This window comes from Gallinula chloropus (assembly GCF_964237585.1).
Source record: "Gallinula chloropus genome assembly, chromosome: 2".
In the NCBI taxonomy this organism is placed as follows: Eukaryota; Metazoa; Chordata; class Aves; order Gruiformes; family Rallidae; genus Gallinula; species Gallinula chloropus.
In genome coordinates, this window is record NC_140086.1 from 142,957,201 (window position 1) to 142,980,708 (window position 23,508).

General features: G+C 41.8%; 1 protein-coding gene across 1 annotated transcript in view; it reads left to right on the top strand.

Moving 5' to 3' along the window:
• Positions 1 to 1,996: 1,996 nt before the first annotated feature.
• Positions 1,997 to 23,508, top strand: part of PLXDC2 (plexin domain containing 2) — a gene marked incomplete at its 5' end in the record, with an annotated part of 260,604 nt that continues 239,092 nt past the window's right edge. The window contains one exon of the mRNA XM_084260059.1: positions 1,997 to 2,105. Within this exon, the coding sequence (XP_084116185.1) occupies positions 1,997 to 2,105 (109 nt within the window). The remainder of the gene's footprint in view (positions 2,106 to 23,508) is intronic.

Sequence of the window (23,508 nt, forward strand, 5' to 3'; positions counted from 1 at the left end):
TGAATATATGTTGAAAAGATTTTGCTTTTCTGCTTATACTTCAAACATACTTCTTATAACCACAAGTGTTCTGCTTTGATTTACACATAAGCACATCAAACATTAAAGAGCAAAACAATTACAATGAAACTGATGAATTCTTAATCTCAGAAACAGTGGGAAATTAAGGGAAAACACAGCCTCGTTACTGGTTGTTCTTTTATGTGATTAGGTATTAGTTATCTGCAATGTTTGACATTCTGTAGCCCTATTTATTTGATTAATTTAATTGTCCTCCTAATTAATTTAATTATTTTGTGGCAAGAGTAGCGAGGCTGGTGCGTTCACGGTTCTCTATGTGGAGTTCAACTGATTACCAGCGCCAGAGTTTGCTGATCGGGGAAAAAGCCGCGCCCGGTGCCCCTTTCGCCTGCCTGGGTTTGACTGATGTGCCCTCTGCTCGTTTCTGTCTCCGCGCCGCTGTTCAGAGATTAATGCAGAGGATGGGATTATTCACGGGGCGTTAAATTAAGCACATAGATCAACTTTTTTTTTTTCCCGGGCGAGAGCCCCCAGTTCTTGTAGTTTTGCAGTGATGTGTGTACATAAAAAACTCCTCTAGTTGCAGAGAGAAAAAGAAAATAAAGTGTGCCTGGGGAGGTGAGGGTGTGGGAAGGGAGGCTGGCTTTCCCGGAAGCATCCTCCCGGGTGGGGGGACGGGAGAGGGGTTTTGGGGTTGTCAGTCTGCGAAACGGACGCCTATTTACAGGGCAACTTTGGAATCACCGGGCGACGGTGGGCTGGGCTCTCGCCGTCCCGCAGAGCGGCGAGGCTCCGGTCAGGCCCGCTAGACTCCCCGTGCCGTCCGCCACCCGTTCCCCACGCACACCGTGCCGCTCCGCGACCGCGCAAGGGCGAGCATCGGTCTCAGCGTCCCGCCGTGCGCTGTAGGTTCCAGGCGCTCCGGGGCAGCGAGTCGCTCTGCACGGGGTGACGCGGTAACCGGGTGCCCGGGGAGGCAGCGCCTCCTGGGACCTCCATGAGGCTCGCTGCCGTGACCCAGCGGCAGCCCGCGGAGCTGAGCGCGGCTGCCGGAACGCTCCATCGCCGCCAGTCGCGAGAGAGACGGTGTAGCTCTGGCGCCTGCGCCCCACCGCGCTCCTGCGGAGGGGGGCGGGGGGGCAGAGCGAGGGGGGCGGCCGGGACCCGGCCCCAGGCGAGTCCCCCCTTCCCCCCGCCCTTGCACAGCGGGCGACGGCGACAGCGCGGGCGCGCACGGCGGTGGGAGACGCGCTGTGGGGCGGGGGAGCGCCCTCCTCCCGCGGCTGTCCTCGGCCCCGCACTGTCACCGCCGCCGCCGATACCGCCCCGACAGAGGAGAACTTGAGCGTCTCCGCCTGCCTCCCCGCCTCCCGCACATCCACTCCCGCGGCGCATCCGCCCACCCACCCTCCCGCTCTTCGGGTCCCGCTTTCCCTCCGGGGCTCGGGGCCGGCCCGTCGGCTCCAGCTGGAAGATTTCACTGCTCGTTTCCCTTGGAAGGGTTTTGTCAGCAGCGGTGTACCGAGGGGTGGCTCCATCCCTAATGCACCCTGCCTCACCCTGCGGGGGAAGGGAGCTGGGTGGGGGCAAGCCAGGAAGGGAGGATCTCAGTGGCTCCTAAAATCTATCAGCAGGCTGCGAGGAGGGAAGAGTTTGGCACTTCGCAGGCGAGGCTGGGCTTATTTTCCCCGGCGGTGATGCCGCTAGACTGAGAGTGACGCGGCCGTGCAAGTTGGGGGTACGGAGCCCCCCCTTCGCTGCCCCCCTCTCCCCCTCCCCACCAGACTTGGTCCAGCGCTTTCAGTCCCGGTGGCTCGTCCCTGCCGCCCCGCTAAATGAGAGCTGGTCCGAGGACGGGGCGACTCGGCGCCTGCTAGGGCTGCTCCCCGCCGCCCCCCACCTCCCGGACTTTCCCACCCCGACGAGAAGCGGCGCGCACCCCGCACCCGAGAGTTGTCTCGGCAGGCTCCGTGCTATGGCGAGGCTGCGGAGAAGCAAACTAGCCGCTGGATTTTTATTACTTTTCCAGTGCCTGAGCGAGCGCTGCCAGCTCGCCGGCGGGGAGACGCCGAGGCTGAGCCGCGGTAAGCGAGGCCGGTACCTGCCGGGCGGGGCCGGCCCGGGCAGCGCCGTGGAGCCCGGGGCAGCGCGGCCGGGCCGGGCCGGGGGAGGGACGAAGGGGTGGGGGGGGCCGGGCCGCCTTCCGCAGCACCGGTGCGGGGTGGGCTCCGCCAGCAGCTACGCGGGCCGCGTACCTGGAGAGGGCAAACGCTCTTTTGGAGGTTGGCTCCCCTTGCTCCCGAGGGAGGCCCGGGGTGACCGCGGTCCCGGCTTCTCACCCTTCCTTCCCCGGCTCCTCCAGAAAAAGCTCTCCGTTACTTGTTTTATTTTAATGAGAATTCGGGACCTTTCTCCTTTAATATATGTGCCCCACGGTCATCCGGAGCCAGTGCCATTGTGTGTCCCGTCCCCCACCGCCCCCTCTCGGGATCCCCGTGGCCTCTTTCCTAGCAATGTACGAGACGCTCCTGAAGGCGAAGGGCTCCTCTCTAGCGCCGGGAAGGGAGAGACAGACACCGGCGCCCCCCGGGAGCCCGAGGCGGTGAGGAGCGGCGGGCCGGGACGCCACGGCAACCTCCCCCCGCCAGCCCGCGGCGGGGCCCCGCTGCTCTCCCGGCAGCGAGCCGCGGAAGGGAAGGCAAAGTTTCCCTGCAGATCCTGCCTGGGAGAGCTAGCGGGCACTCTCCTCCCCCGCGGAAGTCAGTAGCTTGCAGCCTTCCCTGGAAACCAGGCGTTGAGAGAAGGAGGAAGATGATGGGAGAAGCCCCGCAGGGCTGTGGGACCCGTTCATTAGGAGCCAGAGGCTCGCTCTGTTGGCTAAGTTTGCTTGTGATAGGATCGGGGTCCTCTGTCAGCCCTCCTCTGAGACACCTGTTAGTGCATGACACAAAGTACCTCTAAGTGCTTTCTCTCGGGCCACTGTTCCCCACAGCGTGGGGTTTCCCTTTTGATCACTAAAGCCTTCCGTGGCCCGCATTCCTGTGCTGTGGAGGGGAAAGCCGCCGAGGGAAAGCTCGGTGCGTTTGTGGATAGATATTTAAGGAACAAGTGAAGAAAATCGCGGGCTTTGTGTGTCGGGGGACCTTGCTGCAGCAGCTTCCAGCTCAGGATTTTTTCAAAAGCTGTGCCTTTGCATTCGAAATACCAACCAGATTATTATCAGGTGGAACATGCCCACTGGCTTCCCCGGTGCAATAGAACTGCCCCTTCTTCCTTTTCTAAAAGGCTTGATACAAACGCCTAGAGTTCTGTGGTCACAGCGTAACTGACCCGGACAAGAGAGAATGGGGAGTTACTTGAAATGTCCGGTGAGATAATGTGCTAGACAGAGCGGGGATTTTCCCAGGCAGGGGCCTGCCACTGGGTTTGGGAATTGCTAAATGACAAGGTAGCTCAGCAGGTTGCTGGGGCTCACATGTCACTTGGGGCCAAAGGGAGAAAACAGGAGGAGACTTTTCATTTACCACTTCAGAATTCAGGCTGCTGCTCTCAGGGCTGTGGGCAGCGAATGTTGCTGTTTGTTAATGCTGGTTACAAGAAAGAGTAAAGTGTGGTGGTGAGATTAGAAAAACTGACCATGCTGTGTGGCAGTGGATTGGGCTCACAAAGTTTATTAATCCTTCAGCCATTGGATCCGGAAAAGCAAATGTCAGTGCTGACTAAATGAAATATAATTTATTAGTGGGCAAATAATTACTGCGCATCACTGATTTAGGCTATTAAGCTATAATTGTCATCAATGTCTGCATCAGAAGGTGCTAAACAGTAGATACTGCTTACCCGTGTTATTTATTAATATCTTGTGTGTTCCTGAATGTGATAGGAAATATCAAGGAGTTTATAGTCAGGAAAATACTGTTTTGATATTTAATACATTCTGAAGAAAATGTACCAAACTATCATATTTTTCAACTAATAAGATGGACAATCTGATGTCGGTTTTGACAGCTAGATGTTTATAGACTTTGCATCTCTTCCTTCCCTCTTGCTTAAAAAGTCTGTATTGTGACAGCAATAATTAAATGTCATTAACATAATCAGAGTTGTATTTAACATGTTTTCATGCTTTTTTTTCCTGTTTGTTTTTAATACTGCTTTTCATGGAAAAAATGCAGTAAGGGACTGCGTCTAATCCGTGAGAAGATGGTAATTATGTAAAGCCAGGGAAATTCAACTTCAGGCTCTGTGAGTCAAAATAAAAAGTGCTGCTTCAAAGTTGTACTCTATTTAGTATCTACTGTATACATCAGCTCAGATAAAACCTTTTAAGAATTAAAGTAAAAAAATAAATCTTTGAAGTAGCTGCAGATTCTTCAAGGGAGCTTGTTTTGACATATTCTTTGAATAGTCAGTAGCTAAACACCTTATTGAGACTGAGTGAAATAACAGCATCAAGAAATGCAAATGTTTAGTATGTGCTGGCAGAGCTGGAGCCAGGAGAGAATTTCCAAGGATGCGACCAAAGGGATATGCCGTGATTCCATCAGAGATGGAAAAAGAAATGCACAGGCATTTTTTGCCAGCTCCTCAGAATGACTTTGCTGGGTAAAATCAGGTCGGATCAGTTGAAGTCAAACCACTTTCTAGGCATGCTGGAACTTGTCTGGCTGCCTCTGGGTGTTTTTAAAACAGGTTTCTGTGACCAAGGTGTGAGCTTGCGAGGCTGCGCTGGCAGGAGCGGGGCTGTACCCGCTAGAGGGCACAGCCGCAGCTGCGCAGGATGCAGCTTCTCTCCGGGAGCGCTCGGGCCAGCCATCCATCCATCCATCCATCCATCCATCCATCCATCCATCCATCCATCCATCCATCCATCCAGCCATCCATCCATCCATCCGCTCCCTCCCCAGTGCCTAGTCACAGCTTCATTTTTGGCTGACAAAAATGCTATAAATGAAAAATGAAGGTGCCTAAACATAAGGTTTGGGTACATGTGTGCATTACAGTAACCAAGCTGAATATGACATGAATTTAGTGAACTGAAGCAAATGGGGTTTTGGAAAGCTCGCACAACAATTAAGGCTCCCAGTTGTTTTAAGAGAGGGCTTCTTGCTTATTGAAGTGTTGCCACAAGAAGCCTTGAAAATGTTACATTCTTTTGCAAACACCATCAGTCAGAATTAGGAGGCTGTTATTGTAATTTTTCTTCTGTCAAAGCATATTCCAGAATCCTGGTATAATTTATATTCATTGGACTGCTGCTGTCTCCAGGCATCAGCATTCGGAGAGGGGTAGAATTATTTTTATGGGATAAACTACTATTAGAGAGTGTTTATCTAGCATTTATCTACTGCTGAAATAGTCACATTTTCTGTATTGCCTGAGCTTTACACTGTTAAAAAAAATAAACAGCTGAAAACAAACTTCCATTATTACACATTATGGCCTTCAGCTTTTATCTTAGGAGTATCGAAAGACAACAGGTATGTCAGGTGTTTTTTTATCTTTGCATTCAAAATTTTTTTTTTCTATGACATGTAAATGGGGACAGTTGGGTTAGACAATTCCAGTAACATGTGAGAGTAAATCCTTTTTATATATCATACGTAATTTACTAAGAATTCCCTCCAAAGTAGTCATATTTCTAAAACTTTCATCCCAGATCTTCCTTTTGTTTTTCAGGCTTTTTGTCATTGTCATTTTCTCTGAAAGGGTGGTTTGAAATGTTGGGAGTAACTGATGGGTAAATTAAGATTATGATAAGGTTCAGTTAAATATTAAATTCAGTTTCACAGGAACTCAATTTCCACAAATTTAGAGTAAGATCAACACTCATAGTTCATTAAAGATTTAAAAATCCCTTGTGGAAAACAATGCTTTTGTTTGGATGTAAATATTCCTTCTCAGAGTTCACATCCTCACACAGGTCCTTTAAACCCAGCAAATGCTTCACTCATACACTAGGTCTTGTCAGACACTTAACTTGGAGTTGATAAAAATGAACAGTGAAACTATCTCTCTATGCTGTAAACAAATGTAGAAAATGAGGAAAAGGTCTTCATAGTTTGAAAAGCTCTTTTGCTCAGAGAAGGAATTTATTAGCAACACATACAGGCCATTTAGAGCAAAATGCTGGGACAACATTTACAGCTCAGTAGGGGAAGAGACTCCTGAGACTGTGAAGGAGGTAGATGAGGAAATTCATTATCTCAGGTGATGAGAGAGACCCACTGAGGAAAATAGTCACAGACTGATGGTGAGTTAGTGTTATTGTTAGGAGTTCCTGGCACATTTTTGGTGGAACAATGGTGTAGGTGCCTGTATCTGCACAGACCTCAGGGTAGAGGTTTGGACCTGAAGCTCGTGTTTCCTGCAGGAGTACAGTGCAGCGATGCCCAGAAAGTTGCTTGCTTTGAGCTATGCTGAAGACAGTTATCACAAGAAATGTACTCAGTTGAATCCTACTGGTTTTCTTGACAAAGGAGATTAAAAAATCTCTTATTAAAAGCAGTACAAATAAAAGCATTGTTTGACTCTGTTTTTGATAGAAATCCCTGTGGTTTCACTGGACTGTTTGAAGTTCTGAGCAGTTCTGCTGCTGGTAACCTTGTGAAAGCACTGGCAGAAAGCAAGCTCTGCAGCAGCCCCAATCTGAAAATTTACCGAGACTGTGGTCTCAGCCTGAGAACGAGCTGGGGTTACTGGTGTGAGTGTGTTTTGAATTCGGGTGTGGTTCATGCTTCCTAAGTAAAAAGAATAGGGAAGGAATTTGAGAAGGCAGTAGTTAAGGTAAGCGTGTGCCGGGGGCTCTGTAGAGAGTGAACAAAAGGTAATTCAATGGGAGCATTTCTCATCCAGTACAAGGAAATGTTGCAAGCTTGCCAGCAGTGTGAAATTATATCCAACTATTTGGTTTGACGAGAGCTGAGATGGGATTGTTAACGTGGTGCAATTGGCAGATGTCATATTTAGTAAATTGGAGAATTGCATAATCGCAGCAGGAACTGGGAGAACCCAGGAGATTACTTTCCATGGAGAAGTATGCAGAGAAACCATGCTAAGTGCACGTGGGTTTGTTTTTGTTTGTGACTTCTGACAAATGAGCATAAACCATTGCCCTGAGGTAATGTTTGTGAGCTCTGTGTGCTGTGTCTCATCATGGAACACTTCCTCCACTTCCCCCACTATTCTTTTTCCTCATCCAACTAATAAACATAGCTTTAATTAGGACTCTGCTGTGAACATTGAGCAATCGGTTGTGCGTAGTGGCCTTATAAATTCTGGGTTTGAAGGAGCTTGTGTAACATTTTCATGCCCCTTGACTAAAAGGCAGGGCGTAGGAGTGTGTTTTCAAGTTGGATTTGACCCAATCTTTTCCTCCTCTCAAATGGACAAATGGAGCAAGTTCTTAGGCCAGACACTTGAAGTGAACACAGTTTCAAAAGTAGCCAACATTTTGATGGGATGATACATCAAGAAAAATCTAAGAATTAATACAAAGATAGATACAAGACATCACAAGAGTGATGTACCTGCTCTACTCGACAATGGTAAGATCCCGACAGGAAGATTCCCTCCAATTTCAAGCGCTGAACTTTAAGAAATATGTGGGCTAGTTGAGGAGGGTCATATGAAGGCAAAAAAATGAAAGCACACCTCTATAGAGAATAAAACCAAGAGGTGACATGGTAACAATCTTCAAGTGTGTAAAAGGCTTCCACAGAGAAGAGTAATTTGTACTCAGCAACAAGTAATGCCCTAAATTGCAGCAAGCCGGACTTCTAAATGTTAAGGCTGGGAGAGTTGATTACCTCTAAGTAGTCTTCATCATTGAAACAGGTTAGATAAACAGATGTCCAAAATGTCATTCTATCCAGAAAGGCAGCTGTTCCTGCCTTGAAGCAAATGGCTGGACAATGTGACCTTTCAAGGTCTCACCCAGCTATCTTGAATCATTCTGTGTGGGTAGCTTTAAGTACACAAGGGTTCACCTTGAACTCAGCAGCTAGATAAAATATAAGCATGAATTCAAGTGCTCTCTTAGCTTTAGGCCTCTTCCTCACATTTGTCAATGATATATGTGGCTTTAATGTGATTTTAACGTACACTTTCACTGGCTGCAGACGAGGTAAAGACATTTAAAATGCTGCATCAGTTAGAGTTCTTATGTCATGAAATAAAGCTTTTAACATCAGATTTTATTCTTACTTGTTTTAGTACTTTTATCTTTTGATATGAATGCTACCTAGGTTCTCTTATAAGCAGATAACTATTTTTTTCTTTTGAGATACCCTCTTAGAGTTGGTTGGGGGTTTTTTTGTGGCTTTTTTTTTTTACTTTAGGCAGGCATCACTTATGTCAATTTATTGGGTAAAAAGTCCTTTACTCAAATAGGGAGAGTTCCACAAATGGAATATATAAACCTTTCCATTTAACCTATCTCTGGTAATGTTTCAAGTATATGTTGTTTCACAGTTGACACTAGGAGCTCTGGTCCTTTTCTTTATAGGTGTAATTGAACTGTGTCAAAGGGCTCCTTATGTTACAGGGATGCAACACCATTTATAGTTTTTACTGCAGCTTTCCCTAACTACTCTGGTTAGTAAGGCAGATTCTGTTAGAAGTTTTATTTGCATTTGTTAGTGGAATAGGATGTAGTGGTTATCCAGTAATGAGCTGTATTTTTTTTTTCTTTTCTTCAAGCATTACCTTTTTTTTTTCTTTCCCCTTTGGTCATAATGCAGATCCTGCAAATACTAAATAGGCAGTACTGAATCTGGGCTGATTACTTACAGCTTTTCTCCTCACGAGCTGTTAGTAGGCTGACTGTAAAAGGCAAGTGTTTTCTGAAGGGTGAAGCGTTAAAGAGAAGGGAGTTCATCACTGTGTGGGTTCTTCTTCTGACGAGTCAGCAGTTGCACTAAAAATCCATTGGAAAATGTTATCTTGGTCCCCATAGAGAATTGGGGCCCAGCATGAATCTATTGATATAGTTGCTCCATGATATTTTCCAGCTGCATGCTTCTGTTTACCTGTGTGGGGGTGTTTGTGGCTCCCCTTTTGAAATTGCAAGCCAGACAGTTATGTATTTGCAATTCAACCTCAGTCACCCCGAGATACAAACCCAAGGCCCTCTGTTAACACTCCTTTCCTGGCAGGACTGGTGTCAAAGTTCCTCTGCTCTCTTTTGCCATCCTTCATTTCCTCATTGCCTTTTCTGCCTGCTTTGGAGCTTACTTCCTCCTCAACCTGCAATGTTTCAGTAGTTTATATGGCCGTGCTCTGGGTCAGGTGGCTAAGACCTGCTCTCGTTAGTCAAGTGTGATTTAAAAAAAGAGACAGACAGACAGGAAAGACTACGGTTTGGAAGAGGTGGCGGGGGTGAGAATAAAATTGTGAGGAGAAGGAATGTAGTATTTTTAAACCTCTGAACATTTTAAATCCTCTTAGAACAACGTAAAAACTCTGGAAAAGTAGAATATCTGACTTCTCTGCAGGTGTTATATAGGCTTATAGTAAAAAAATATTCAAACAAACAACTAGTTGAATGTGGAGAATTATGTCAAAATTGACATACTCTTGTCAAATATTTCAACTGGAAAGTGTCAAAACAAGTAATTTTGAGTTTCTTTTTAGTTGATGATAAAATGTCTCATTTCAAATTTTTCGTTTTGACTTCTGCATTAAAATGACTATATTAGGATGTATAAGCATAATTGCAAAGCACTTTGGTTTGGAATTTCTCTGTGTGTATATATATATATTTAATTTCATATCCTATGGCAGACATTGACTGTTTACTTTTAATCAGAACAAGAATAGGCTGTTTTACCTTTAGAAACCTTGTTTTTATTTGATGAGAGAAAGGGGGAGAATGGCTTAAAATTGTCTTAATCATCCAGTTAGTTGGGTTTTTTCACATTAAATCATATTTCTGATTCAGGTTGCTTCTTAGTTAATATGATATTCATGAGGCAACTAAATTAAAAGAGAGCACATTTTCCAGATTGCAGCTGCTGTAAAGATAATAGATTTATGGTTTATTTGCAGTGAAGGCATTTATGGACTAGAAGCTTAGCATTTGGTGTATTGCAGAAACCTGACCTCAATATCAACACAATTTATTACTGGTTCCTATTTAAACATATATATACTGATCTAAGTTGCAGTCTCAAAACAAAGAAAATGGTTAAGGGGAATCACCATCATAAGTTTATCATCAGTTCTGTTTTACATTTGCTTTTTATTACATCTGTTATTCATTTTCTTTAAAGCAGATCTTATGAATAAAGTGTATGTAATGCAAGGCTTTTTAGTTGTCTTGCATAATTTGCATAATAAATAATTGAAATGTATAGTTGTAGACTGAGGAAGTACACAGCTTTTTGAGTTTGAATTCAAGCACAGAAAACCAAAGGGGTATTACCCCTATTAAACATCAAGCTAAGCAAAACCATAATTGCATCCAGTTTTGCTAATGTTAATGTATTTACCCTTCCCAAACCTTCTCATTTCACTTCTAATATTGCCAGCTATTGGAGGCATTTCCATCTTTCCAGTGCATGATAAAATAATAATAGTAGTAGTAAGTTTTCCTAACAATTTCTTTCCTAGGACCACATAACTGCAAGGGACCACCTAGGGATGAGAAGCTGTTGCGTCAGGGCTGTATGTTCCACATGCCCCATGTATGCTGCAGGCCATCAGTAATGCTCTTCCCAATAACAGTCTTTGGCACATAGTAAAATACCAGCAGCCCTATGTGTAATGGGCCACAGATGATGACAAGGGCATTGACAACAGTTTAAGTTTCTACACGGCAATGACTTTTTAACTTCAGTATTCCGTATTTGAAAGCTTGTCTGTCTTTATCTGGTTTTGCTTAGCCTGCTTTTTTGTTTGTTTTTTTTGACTTGATATACCTGGCTTTTTCAGCCTCTTGTTTTCTTTCACGCTCAATTGGGTGGAGGTTTATCACAGAGTTGGTAATGCTGGTTTTGTTTCAATTTAGAGTAATTTTCTAGAATAGCATAAATGACCTGCAAAATGGTTCTGCTGGTAGTAAAGTTGTCAGTTTGGTGAAAAGGGACTACCATTATCTTTTGTCAGGCTCTTGAGCTAGCCACCTACACATCCTGAAAAGGGGTCTAGTGTTTAAAAGGAGGCAGGTTTATCCTCTGCTTCAGCTGAGAGGCCTGAAGATTGGCAGTTCTGCCATGCCAACATCAAACTTTGTATTTAATTGTGGGTTTTGTATGGGTTTGTTGGTTGGTTATTTGCAATTTTCCCCTGGATATGAATTTGTGTTATTTCAGCTCCTTGTACTAATTTTATTCCTTTAGCGTTGTGTCTTAATGCAAGCTGGAATCCGTCTTGGGTTCCTGCCTTTAGGTACTCCCTGAAATTCAACCCTAGACTTCAAAAATTCCCATCAGTTCTCAGGATGCAATGTGTGCTCTACTTCTCCATTGCTGTTTGCAGGCCACGCTTATCTTCCTTCATTATTCCCATAGTCATGATAGCTATGCAATTCATGTTCATCAGTATTCTTATTCCTGGAAGACTTTGTGAAAGTAGGGTGATAACCTAATTTTACAAATGAAAGGGTGGTTCTGAAGAAGTGACTATCTTGCCAAAGTTAAAAATGTGTCATTCTTCTTTCAGAGCATATGAGTTGGGTTTTTTCCCCTTAATAGCCCAGTTATCTTTCCTGTTTCCCCTTGCTTCACCAAATTTAGGGCTGTAATTTCTCCCTTGCTTTAATTCCCTAATCCCAGTGAGATTTTTGATCAAATAACCGGTGTCTATCTGGAAAAAAAAATCCAGATTAGGGTTGACTATGGATTCTGATCAGTGCAGAGACAAAAGGGTTTGGTTTTCACTGCGATAGATTTTGGCATTTCTGATGTTCCTCCCTTCACTCAGGCTTGCAACAGGAGAAGGATTTGTCACTCAGCTGTTTATACAGCAGATCCCAAGCTGCCACATTTTATAGTCTAATGTAATAAGTTTCTTTCCTAAACACAAGTGTGTCTGAAGGACAGACAAATACTGGGTCAGATTTCTGCTGGTTGGCACTTCAACAGTTTGGAAGGACTATGTCATGATGGTTTTGGTTTTGCCATAAACTTCATAGAGAGAACTATGGTGTTTCACAAACTATAAAATTGTTTTTCCTGTAATTAAACTTTGAGAATAATAATCCAGATTTAGTAATTACTAGTCAGAACAAAGATTTCCAAAGGAATCAGATTGCAGCACTGCTGACTCAAAGTGTTTTAAAAGTTTATCCTCAGAAAATTAGCATTTTAAGAAATAGAACACTATTATTTTACTGCACAAATATGATAGCAGCTTTTCCTGGGAGTGCATCTTCATGAACTTTTAAGCAGAAAGCTTATTGACAAATGCTGTATAACACATGTAACTATACAGAGTCCACATACAACGCTGTGCCTCTGATGCTATAAATCACACTGAAGTTTCCTGTAGAGGAAGTATCTGGCTGCAAACAGAACTGATAGATCTTCTAATACAATCCATGCTTTTCTGTATCTGCTGTTTTATCACCAATGGTGGTTTTGCGGTTAGGTCATTTTTGGGTTTTTTGTTGTTATTGTTGTTTGCGGTGGGGTTTTTTTGTTGTTGTTGTTCTTTGGTTGTTCTGCAGAAATAGTGATAGCTTTTGAAAAATACTAGGTTTAAAAAACTGTTGTTCTTAGCTTGTAAACTGTAAGTCCTGACTATTGCATCACACACACTCCTTAATTTGAAAGGAATTGCAGTTACTTTTTTCCAGACTAATAAAGCCATTAATGGGGAAAAAAAAGAACCCAAAATAACACAACAAACCAACAACAGCAGAAAAAACCCTCAGACTTTATGCTTTGAAATATCTGGGCTTGCATCCCTAGACTCCAGTTATGGAAAAATGGCCTTACTTAGTACTGTACTTACATTGCTATTGTTAAGTAAATATTTACACACGTAGTGTCTTACAGATGGGTGGAAGATGTAGAAATTTAAGATTTCTCTCTGATTGTGGAGCTTAGAATTTAGTCCCAGGCGATTTGTAACAGTGGCAATAAGTTTTGCAGCATTGTTGCAGATTTTGAAAAAGTTTCTGGAAAGAAGGATCTTTTAGCCTGCAGAAGAGACTGGCTGCCACCTCCCCTTATTGTAGTGGGTAACACTCATCATTCCTCTGATGCATGCATGTTCCATTCCCCTTTAAGAGCTGGGTTTTGGGATTTTTTTTTTTTTTTTTTTTTATGATGTGCAAGACACATTTAGGAGACACACAAACTAAATATTCGCTTAGATTTTATGATCTGTCTCCAAGGGACTGAAATGTGGCTGGAGCTTGAGAAGCAATAAGCACACACAGCTCACATAAAATTTAAGTGTAAACACTTATTACATGCCACTTCTTGAATGCGAATTTATCCTTTATTGTTCTAGTATTTACACAAAGAAAATTCCTGTTCGCTTCAGAGGATGACCCAGAGTTGTTAATGAATCACATCATTTTTCCAGGACAGATAGTAATCTGAAGGTAAGGTCTTCAGGATAGAAGTTTGCAGTAGTTAGTATAGGCTGTAAGATAAAACCAATTTTTTTTAACTGTAGCTTAGACCCTCCCATGCCTTTATGACATTTTCATTATTTTATCCCTATTCTACTGTTTCATGATACAGCTTAGTTGGGGGTGTATACCAAGCCAGCATTCCTACAGAAATTTAAATACTCTGTGGCCAAGGAGGTTGTTCCGGGTTTGGCTCTGTCTTGCACCTATACAATCATGTTTTACCAATCATCATAAATCAACTGCAGTTTTAACTTAATCTCCTGATTATCTGAGAGTCTTCAAGACTGATGCTGGTACAGTTGTAGAGCCAGCCAGTTAGCCCTCCTTTTGCAATATCTATTGTTTGGAGATCCAGGGAAAGATTTTTTCCAACTTTCTAGCAGACGTCAAATCCATTTTGATGGTTTTCAATAAAGTTGGAGAAGGCAAGGAGAGGCAAGATGTAAAGTTATTCTTAAAAGAAAAAGAGTTGCTACCCGTGGAAGTCTCAGTTTGGCAGAGCACTTAAAAATGTGACTGATGCGTGTGGTTGAGGAGAAGTGTGCTTTCTTTGCTGAATTGACTTGTGCCAGAATGCACTGGTAAGTGTTGCTAAAGTGTTTATGGGGCCTTTCATATCTAGAATTTAATTCAGGAAAGAAGAGGTTAAATTATGCCCTCACATACTTCAAGACAGCACAGTTTACTACTATAAGAGCAGTTTGGGCAAATTTGAAAAGAGTCTTTAGCCCACAGAGCCTTCCCTCTAATTCATGCTCAACAACAATGAAATATTGCAGTGTGGGATCTTTGGTCACAGTGCAGCTAGATGCCACTTTCCCATGGGGAGTAAGCATGGCTTGTGCACTCTTAGGGAGAGAATGAAAGGAAGTGATTTTTTTACCTTGGTATTGAAAATATACAACTCCCTAAGTTGTTCATTATACTCTCAAAGTACTTGGGATTTGGTGGCTTGAAGGTTTCAGTTGCCTGTTTAGTTGCTCATGTTTATATTTGTAGTATCTACTTATAATTTATGATAATGTAGTTTGCCCAGTTATAAGAGTAAAGGAAATGCATTGGTTTTCAGAGCGTTTGACGCTTTTGCAGAGGGAAAAAGAGGAGCAAGCACATCAGAGTCCATGAGTTGATGGAGAGAGCTGTCAGAACAATTGCTGGGCAGGAATGAAAGGCCTGATTCAGTTCACTCTATACATTTCAGCAGCTGTATTAATTCTGTGGGACTATTCAGCCTGGAAGTCTAGAGGAAAGAGATCAAAACATCCATGTTGATTAAAAAAAAAGGTTACTTTGAAGACAAATATCCTGCTCCTTTCATTTATATCTGTAGGGAGCCAGAAAGCAGAGATAGGAAGGGATATATTCAGAAGCCCTGTAGGGAAGCAGTGTCCTTCTAGGGGAAAATACTATATTTTCTATTCTAATTCATTTTCTTTTTCAGTCTTTAAAAAGAAGCGGAAGGAAAAATTTCTCTGATTCTGTACTCCTGAAACTTGCAGAAAGAAGGAACTGTTGCACAGTTTTAGGAATGTCAGAAACTTCTTAATTACATAGGACAGGTAAACTGGAAAAGGAAGATTCCCAACCTGTAGGTCCCTGCCAGGTGACTGCTCTTATCAATGTCTGCCTTGTAAAAAATATCTGAGGAATGAAAAGACTTTTTGTCTGGGTCTGTGGTTGGGTATGCTTCTAGGCATTCAGGAGCAACACGTCCTTTTTCATCCCTGAACACCTGTTCTTGCAAGGCATTGCAGGATGAGGGGTGGATTGGCTAGGAAGGCAGAGTGGGAGCCTGCTGGCCCGTAGCACTTCAAAGATCCATTTGTTTATACACTCCTATAAGCATGCTTTTCTGAGTGGGGAGGAAGAAAAAATGAATAATGATAATAAAGATAAGTACAGGCTGAGTTTCTTTGGCCCTATGGTAATCTACTATATATTTACAGCTGTACTGTGGCAATACTGGTTTAATTTGTAGCTTGACAGAGTATCCTCTGACCATCATTGTGGCACTGCAAATCACAGCAGAAAGCACTAAGATATAACCCAAAATAATAGCTTCATTATAAATGGGATGCTGAACATAAATGTGTTCTGCTCTCCCTGTGCATCCCTCTGCAATTGTGGGCTGTATTTCCTTAAGTTGTTAACTGACATGGTAGATCATTTATCTTTGTTTGCCAAGGGAAATTGCTCCAGTCTTCATCTTTCACAGGAATCCTAAAACATGTTTCTGGTTCAGAGATGCCCATCCCCCACCCCACAACTTGCTCTTGTCATTAGTAACAAGGCATATCTGTTCTTACTCACTTTGGGATTTTGATACCCACCTGCCAAGGTATTAGTAAAAAGTTCACTGAACTATAGTTTTTCCTGATGATCATATTTATCCAACCAAAGAGCATTTGAAGAAAAATAGCCATCATTCTACAAACACACTGAGAAATCCCATGTGCATTTCATGATTTAAAGTCATGTCATGTGTTTTTTCTTCCTCCCATCCTGCTTGATATTATGCTGTAATATATTTAACTTAGCACTTGCGGACTTAGAGTGGATGGCTTTGAATTTTGAAATAACTATTTATAAGCTTTTCTATAGGTTTCATCATCATCATAATCTATTAAAGTACTTTCTAAAGACTGATGAATTTAGCCACAAAACTGCCACATCTGATAACTCCAATTATTTATTTTAATTTAATCAGAGGAGCACTGGAGTATTGAATGACTTGCCAAGATCACAGACAGCAGATTTGGTGTATGCACAAGAAAAAAAATCTCACATTTATAATTTGTGCTTTCATGTTTAACCTTGAGAGCACGCATTGTGTATACTTCATAGTGGTGGAACTACAGACTTAAAATTGACTATACAAGAACTACTCACTAAAACACAAGCTGATAGCCTCTTTACAGCTTCTGTTGGAACTCCATCATCCTGCCAACAGCTCTTTAACTTCCATTTAAATATTTGGCAATCCAAGACTAGGTTTTTTTCTCTCTGTATTGCTGCAAGATGCTGTTCAAGCTTACTGCTGAGTAGAGCTGCAGTCTCCTAGAGTATCTGGGGAATCTGCTTTGCCTCCATGGGAATACCAATAATACACAGTTTACCAACACCCCCCCCCCAAACCCAACAAAACACAAACAGAAAAAAAACCCCTCACTCCCGCCAAGCCCCCCCCCCCCCCCAAAAAGCCAAATCCCCCCTACCAGACAGAAGCAAAACCCCACCCACCTCTGTGTGAAGTTTGTTCTTCAGTTACGGATTGTACTTCTTTGTCATTCTAGATTTTTGGAAACCTTCCTACAATTTCAAAATGTCTACTATTCTGTGCTCATCTTTCTCATCTTAATGGTTTCTAATTTTTCCTTCAGTGCTATGAGCAAGCAGTAGTAGTGGAAGTCATGTGAGGCCAAAGGAGCAGGTAGACATCCACACTGTCCTGGAGCAAAGATGTGTCAGAGAGGTCTCAAAGGGTCAACATTTACGTTCAGCATCTCTGTGCCTATGTGAAGGGGATAATGAAGGGCCTACAAATCTCAGAAGAGGACAAATCTGGAGAAATGTCATAGACCAAGGGTAACTAGATGACTAAGAAATTTTTGTAAATGCTCCTTTCAGCAGCATTTCACTAAGAACAAGAGTCTTTCTGCTTTGGCGTGCAAGGACAAAAATGTGTGACTCCCTAACATTTCCTCTGGCCTGCATATCAAATACACTTTGTCTTTCACTAAATGATGCTGCGTACCCACAGGTAGCAAAAAACTGACTTGATACTGTGACTGATACTGACTTTAGGACTTACCAGCAGCAGAGCTACTCCAAAATTTAAGCTCTGATGCTAGAAGAAACCTATATTCTCTAGGATGTGGAGCCCAGCACAACTTTTCAGATTCTTTCCTTGATCTGAAGATCATATTATGTGTAGACTAGAATTAAATATGCAAAACGTTTATGAGCTCATTTTACCTTGAAATAGGTATTCCAAGTTGCTGAAGAGTTGTTTCCAAAAAAATGATGACCAAGAAAATGCAGCCAAATGTGAACTGTTAATTTTCTTGTGCAATATATGCAATTGAGCATTTAATCTAATTTATAGGCCTTTTGCAATATAAAATTAATGACCTGTACAATTTATTTTAAGGTCTGCTATAAATTAAATGCATCAGCTGGATGTTTTCTTTTTCTCTAAAGAACAATTATCTGGTTTGGAAATTTAATCAAGTCATCAAGTAAAATTATTGTCTCAATTCTGAAAGATATACAACTGTCTGAATACTTAGAGCAGATTTATAGGAAAAATGTATTTAAAGTTTTCAAATTCTTTGCTTAATAACTTCCATGAAACTTGTGTCCCATTTAGCTTGGAATGCTTGGCTTTACAATGACCACAACACATTTGGAGCCCTCTCAGCAAAACTGAAAACATGAGAATTTAGTTAATAGGATGAAAGTAACTTATAGTTAGTTATACTGTGCAGTTCTGTGACTCTTACTGTACTTGCCTAAGTACTTCATCCTGGGCATTTAGCATTGACGTCAGTGGGAGTTAAGTGCCCAAAATCTCCTTAAGCATTTCTAGATGTGTAGTATACAAGTTATATTTTGCATTGAGTTTGGTTAAGTTTATTTTCTATTCACTTTTAATAATACCACTTAAGGTGAAGGTTTTATGGCTTAGTCAGCCTTGCACTTGGGAGCAAATTGAATTCCAGCCATTTACTCCTTGAAATTGAAATAGGTGGAGAATACAACAGTCAGTCTTGGGACATGGCGACTTTTGATCAGTAGTCCCATGTACTTCCAGGGCATTTGAATATGTGTTTTTTGAAGAATTTCAAAAAAATCATTTCTGTGTAAATACAGACGTATTTAAAGCAAGGCCCCATATCACAGTAAGTTATACAGTATATAATTATACAGTAAATTTTATTTGTCTTCACTTATTTGCATATTTATACATTGGTTTTCATAGGCTATATAATAAGGATGTTACTTTGACCACTTGGTGTACTAACTTCCCAGAGGTACCATTACTTCTACCATTCTAAGAGTGTACTCTACTCCAGGTTTTGCTTTGTTTTATTGATACAGAGTGGTATTTTATCATCTTTTGTATACAAAGTACGAATCAATGTGATAAATCAATAGAAGACTGCAAAAAGCATCTAGTAATTACTTTTTTGTGAAGTTTACTTTTCAACTTTTCACTTCTATTGGTAATTCATACTGTTTCTAATAGTACCTCATAGTGCATTCAAATAAAGTGACTATGTAAAGATGTCAGGGTTCTTCTGATCACTCATTTTTTGCTAGCCTTTATACAAACAGCTTTGCATGTTAATGATCATTGTGCACAACTACGCTTACAGGTGTTAGTCTAAATTCGCTTTCCTCCCTCTGGCAAAATCACAGTGCGACCAGTAAGAATTTACCCATTAAGGTTTATAGGTGTCCCAGAGGGAGCAGCCTGAGCCTGGCCTGCTCACTGTGGCTGTCTGTAACCGGGGACGAGGAAGGCGCATGGGGCTCAGAGAAGCTTTCCAGCCAAGGAGGAAGAAGGGTCCACACTGTGGTCCAGTCAACTGATGTCTGACACAGCTCTTGGGAGGCAGGTGACAACTTTTCCCTATGCCTTAGGGTTGTGGCCTACTAACCCAGGGCATTCAAAGGCCGTTAGCGTCGGGAGCTAAAACTCTTGTTGAAACAAAAGCTGAATCAGGTGGTATCAATGCTGTAGAAGGTATTTACTGCTTCAAAACTCACCATGGGCTACAGGATCAAGTTTCAAGGGAAAAAATCCCCTACTTACTTATACATCTAATTGGTTTCTCTGTAGCAGGTGGATACTTTTTGGTTTTGGCATGAGTTTGGCATATAAAAGCAAATAGCAAGAATAAGCTTAAATTAAAACAAGATGATCTGAGTTTACCGCTCTTAAAATACTGCTCTCCTATTTGGGGAAGCAGGAACTGAAGAGACTGGGAACGTCTAATGACTTTTCATAAATAGACCGCATTGGCAGATATGCCTATGTAATTTCCTGCTCTTGAGAGTTTTATGACCTCTTCAGCCCCGAGTCTCTGTCTTTTACTGCAGCCCTCCATCTGCTGAAGAGAATGAATCTTGTGAGAAAGAGTTTTAAGTAGCAAGGCAGCTTTGTTTCTCTCCCTCAACAAACTATTACCAGCTTCCTCGGTATTCTTCATTAGGACACCTGAAGTGATGCATTTTTGAAGAGAGTTTAATTATAGGTCTAGTGAAATGTGAATAAAGCCAGAACTCAGCAGGCCTACAGATGTTAAAGCAAATTATACAAAGCGCTTTGTTGAAAGAGGAGCCTTTTTTAAACTTAGATACTCAAAAAGATCTCTCATAAGTTTATCCAACAGTTTTAGCAAAGAAATTCCCTATCCTCTTTACCCCATAATGATAATGCAAATGAAAAATAATCTCAGCTGAAGATCAGTTCAGGCTCAAACTGTATTTTAATATGGAGGGATTGTTTGCTTTGCAGATGGTTTTGTAAGAAACATGTTTTTTACTTCTTTTTTTTTTAAAAGGCTCAACTAAATTGGGAAAATGTAATCATTCAAGGAAAAAAAAGCTTTCACCTCTTCACCTTTAGATTTTCAGTGCTTCTCTAGGAAAAAAAAAACCCACAATGTGTCTTTGGTTTTGGTAGTACATGACATTTTGTCATGTATCTCATTTTTCAGAATGAGAAAAACAGAGGTGCAGGCAAATATACTCTTAGACTTTGGAACGCATTTTGAAACAATAATTTTAAAATTTCAATTATAAAATGACATGCTGATTAACCTTTTTTTTTTTTAAAGATTTAGGTAATGGAATTTTTGAGAAAGGAAAGATTATTTTACACTTCATTGAAGGGGGTTTGTGGAATGTCTTATTTTACTTCTCTTCCCAAAAGCATTTGGTAAGGCATGACATGGAAGTTGTTAGCTCAGCTAGGGAAAATGGTTACTAACAGAATTGAAATGGACATGGTATATGTCTGTGAAAATAGAAGTAGCTTCCCTCCAAGTAAATAGGAATTCTCATAATTGGCTTTGGGACTGACTTTTTTTCAGTATTTCCATAGTAAATTTGTCATTAAAAGTGGGGCCATGGCGGTAAATTCTGCTGTTGTACTGCTGATTCTTTTTAATTTGTGCCAGAGGAGGACTACAAATTTGTGTGAAAAATAATTAAGGGATGGTGGAGTCTGAAAAAGGCATGAAATAACACAAAGTTAAATTCACACATTTGGTGATGGATAGCCTACATTTCTGCTTCTAAGCTCAAAAAAACCCTGTATAATCTGCCTCTTTACTGCAGAAAGACTGGACCTTAAAAAAGTGTGACTTAGAAAAAGCAAATGTGCTGCTAAAAGATACAAGAACCAGCTTTCTCAGTAGAGGGAAGGAAGCACACTGGTATAACTGAGCATAAAATACTGCATAAAGTTCTGCTCATGCATTTGCAACAGAAATTTATTCAAACTGCAACAGGTGCAGATGAAGCCTATTTGGTATGAAAAGGGACAATTTATTCTCTGTGAGGTAGGATAAATTTCTTCAGTCTCACAAAATAAAGTCAGGAAGAAGATGTAATAGCTTCTATAAATATATATCTGGAGAAAAAACAGATGAGATATCTGAGTTAAACAACACATTGGCCAAGAGTAAGTTCATGCTGTAAATGCAAAGAACAGTAACCAATAAAGCAGCAAGGTTCTAAGCGTGCTTCTCTTTGCAAGTCAGACAGCTCTCTTAACAGTGTGTACCTATAATTTACGTGGTTGCACATAGGGTGCTGGAGTCCTATCTCCAATAAAACCACTGCATAACTTAAACTGCTCCTTTCAGGTCTTGCTGTGTAATACTGTGAGGGAAAGGGTTTTGTCTGTCTTAGGAGGTGATGAATGAGCCCTTCAACACTGTTCAGTGAATCTTCCACAGATAAGACACCTGCAGGAGCAGTGCAAGGGAAGGGTGTTGCCTGAAGTCTGTGACTGCAGATGTAAGAGAAGTAGACATGTTCACAGGCAATCCTCATTTTTTGTTCTGATCTGGCCTTGCAATTCCCTTTCTGCCATGATCTGAGAAGACACTTAAATCATGCATGCTAGTCTCTAAAATGAATGCCGTAGCTTCTGCTGTCTGGAGAGCATCCCCATGGGGCTTTGTCCAGGAGCCTCGGCTTGCACTGTCACCAGCAGTGCTGTCTGTGGGCACAGGCTGTATTATAACTTTGCTGTCCCAATGAGAATGGTTTCTTAGCATCACAGTTGTGTGTCTAACCTGCTAGCTTCTGAACAGCCTTTTTTGGCATGGTGTTTAACTGCAGATTTCACTGTGATTATAACTATGACAGGTACTTACATGGCCCTGGTGTATACCTTTGCAGTCTGTCCAAACCTTGAAGCATAGTTTTAAATACTGAGAGTATGCCCGGTCATTGTTTTTTTTAAACCAACTGGGGCCCCTGGATAATAGAGAATTGAAAATGAACCTTCATACCACTGTGTCTGAGCCTTTCTAGCATCCCCCTGAAGGAAGGCAGGCATGTCATGCACATCAGACAACCAATTCCGTAATCCTGTTATTAAGTTATGCTCAGGTACCGTGTTTAGATCGTGTTGGCTCATGAAGGTGAAGTAATTTCAGTTACGTGACTAATGCATCTGTCATTACAAAGTTAGTATGAGAACAATTAGTAGAATTTTATCATTATGTATTAGGCTTTTAATTAGCAAAAGCATTTTAAAGCTAAGCCAGAGATACCTAGAGATATTTAAAAAGAATAAAGAATTGGAAAACATAATGAGAGGTCCCAGCTCCTTACTCTGTGCCATTCTTCCCTTTTCTGAAACGTCATTTAGTCAAAAGAAACCAGAAATGCTCAATATAAGGTTCAGAAGTGAAGATGATCATGAAGAAGTGATGGAACTTGTGGCTGGAACAGCTGTCTTGGAGAGACAAAGCAAATGTAGTCGCAAAAGCTTGTTGGTGTGGTAAGCTTGAAAAGCTAGCTGGTCAGACTAACCAAGTATACTATTGGAAGTGCTGATCGTTATTCTCTTGCTTTTGTCTTCTTGGATCTTGTTTCAGTCCTGCAATTTTTTTTTACAGGCCACAAAGAGCACTAAACCACTCTTCAGTTGTCCAGTGCTTCACTGTCTTTCTTCGCACTATCCAGTGGATAGTAGGGCTGTACATGCTAGTTAAAAAACTGGAAGAGAGATTTAGGAGTATCTGTGGGTAAGAAGCATCAACCCATCATCAAACTAACTTAAAACCTCTGTGGTAGGCATTTAAGTAACAATGTCAGTTCTTAGGGTTCTCTGGGAGTTTGCAACTTTGATATTGTATCATTAAGGCCTGGGTATACCTGTGTTTTAAAAGAAATCTGACTTAAAGTCTTCTTTCCTTGAAGACTCCAACATACAGTTTCATCCTACAGTTATCGGATAGTCACCAAACCAATTTTCAGGAGATCCAGTTCCAATCTCAGTTCTTTCATGTATTGTCTGTGTGAAAGGACCTAACTGGAAATCAATTGCTATGCCTGGTCTCCAGCAGTTTTGAGAACAGTGTTTCTTTCTTTCTGCTTTTTGTCTTTGACAGCAGTCAAATTTTTTTATACATTTGGATGATTTCTACAGCAGTGAAGCCTCCACTCTGGTTCAAAACACAGGGGGGTTGAAATCACAGCTGAGGTGGTTGGACTCTGGGATTCCAGCCAACCGGTATTTATGTGCCTGTGTCTCTTCACACACAAAGACTTAGGTCCAAAGACTTTAGCAAGAAGTGGAGAGATGACTAAGGGACCTTTGTGCCCTGCCTCAGCAGAACCTGTTGCATGAATTTCAGTTATCCTGTGAAGAGAAT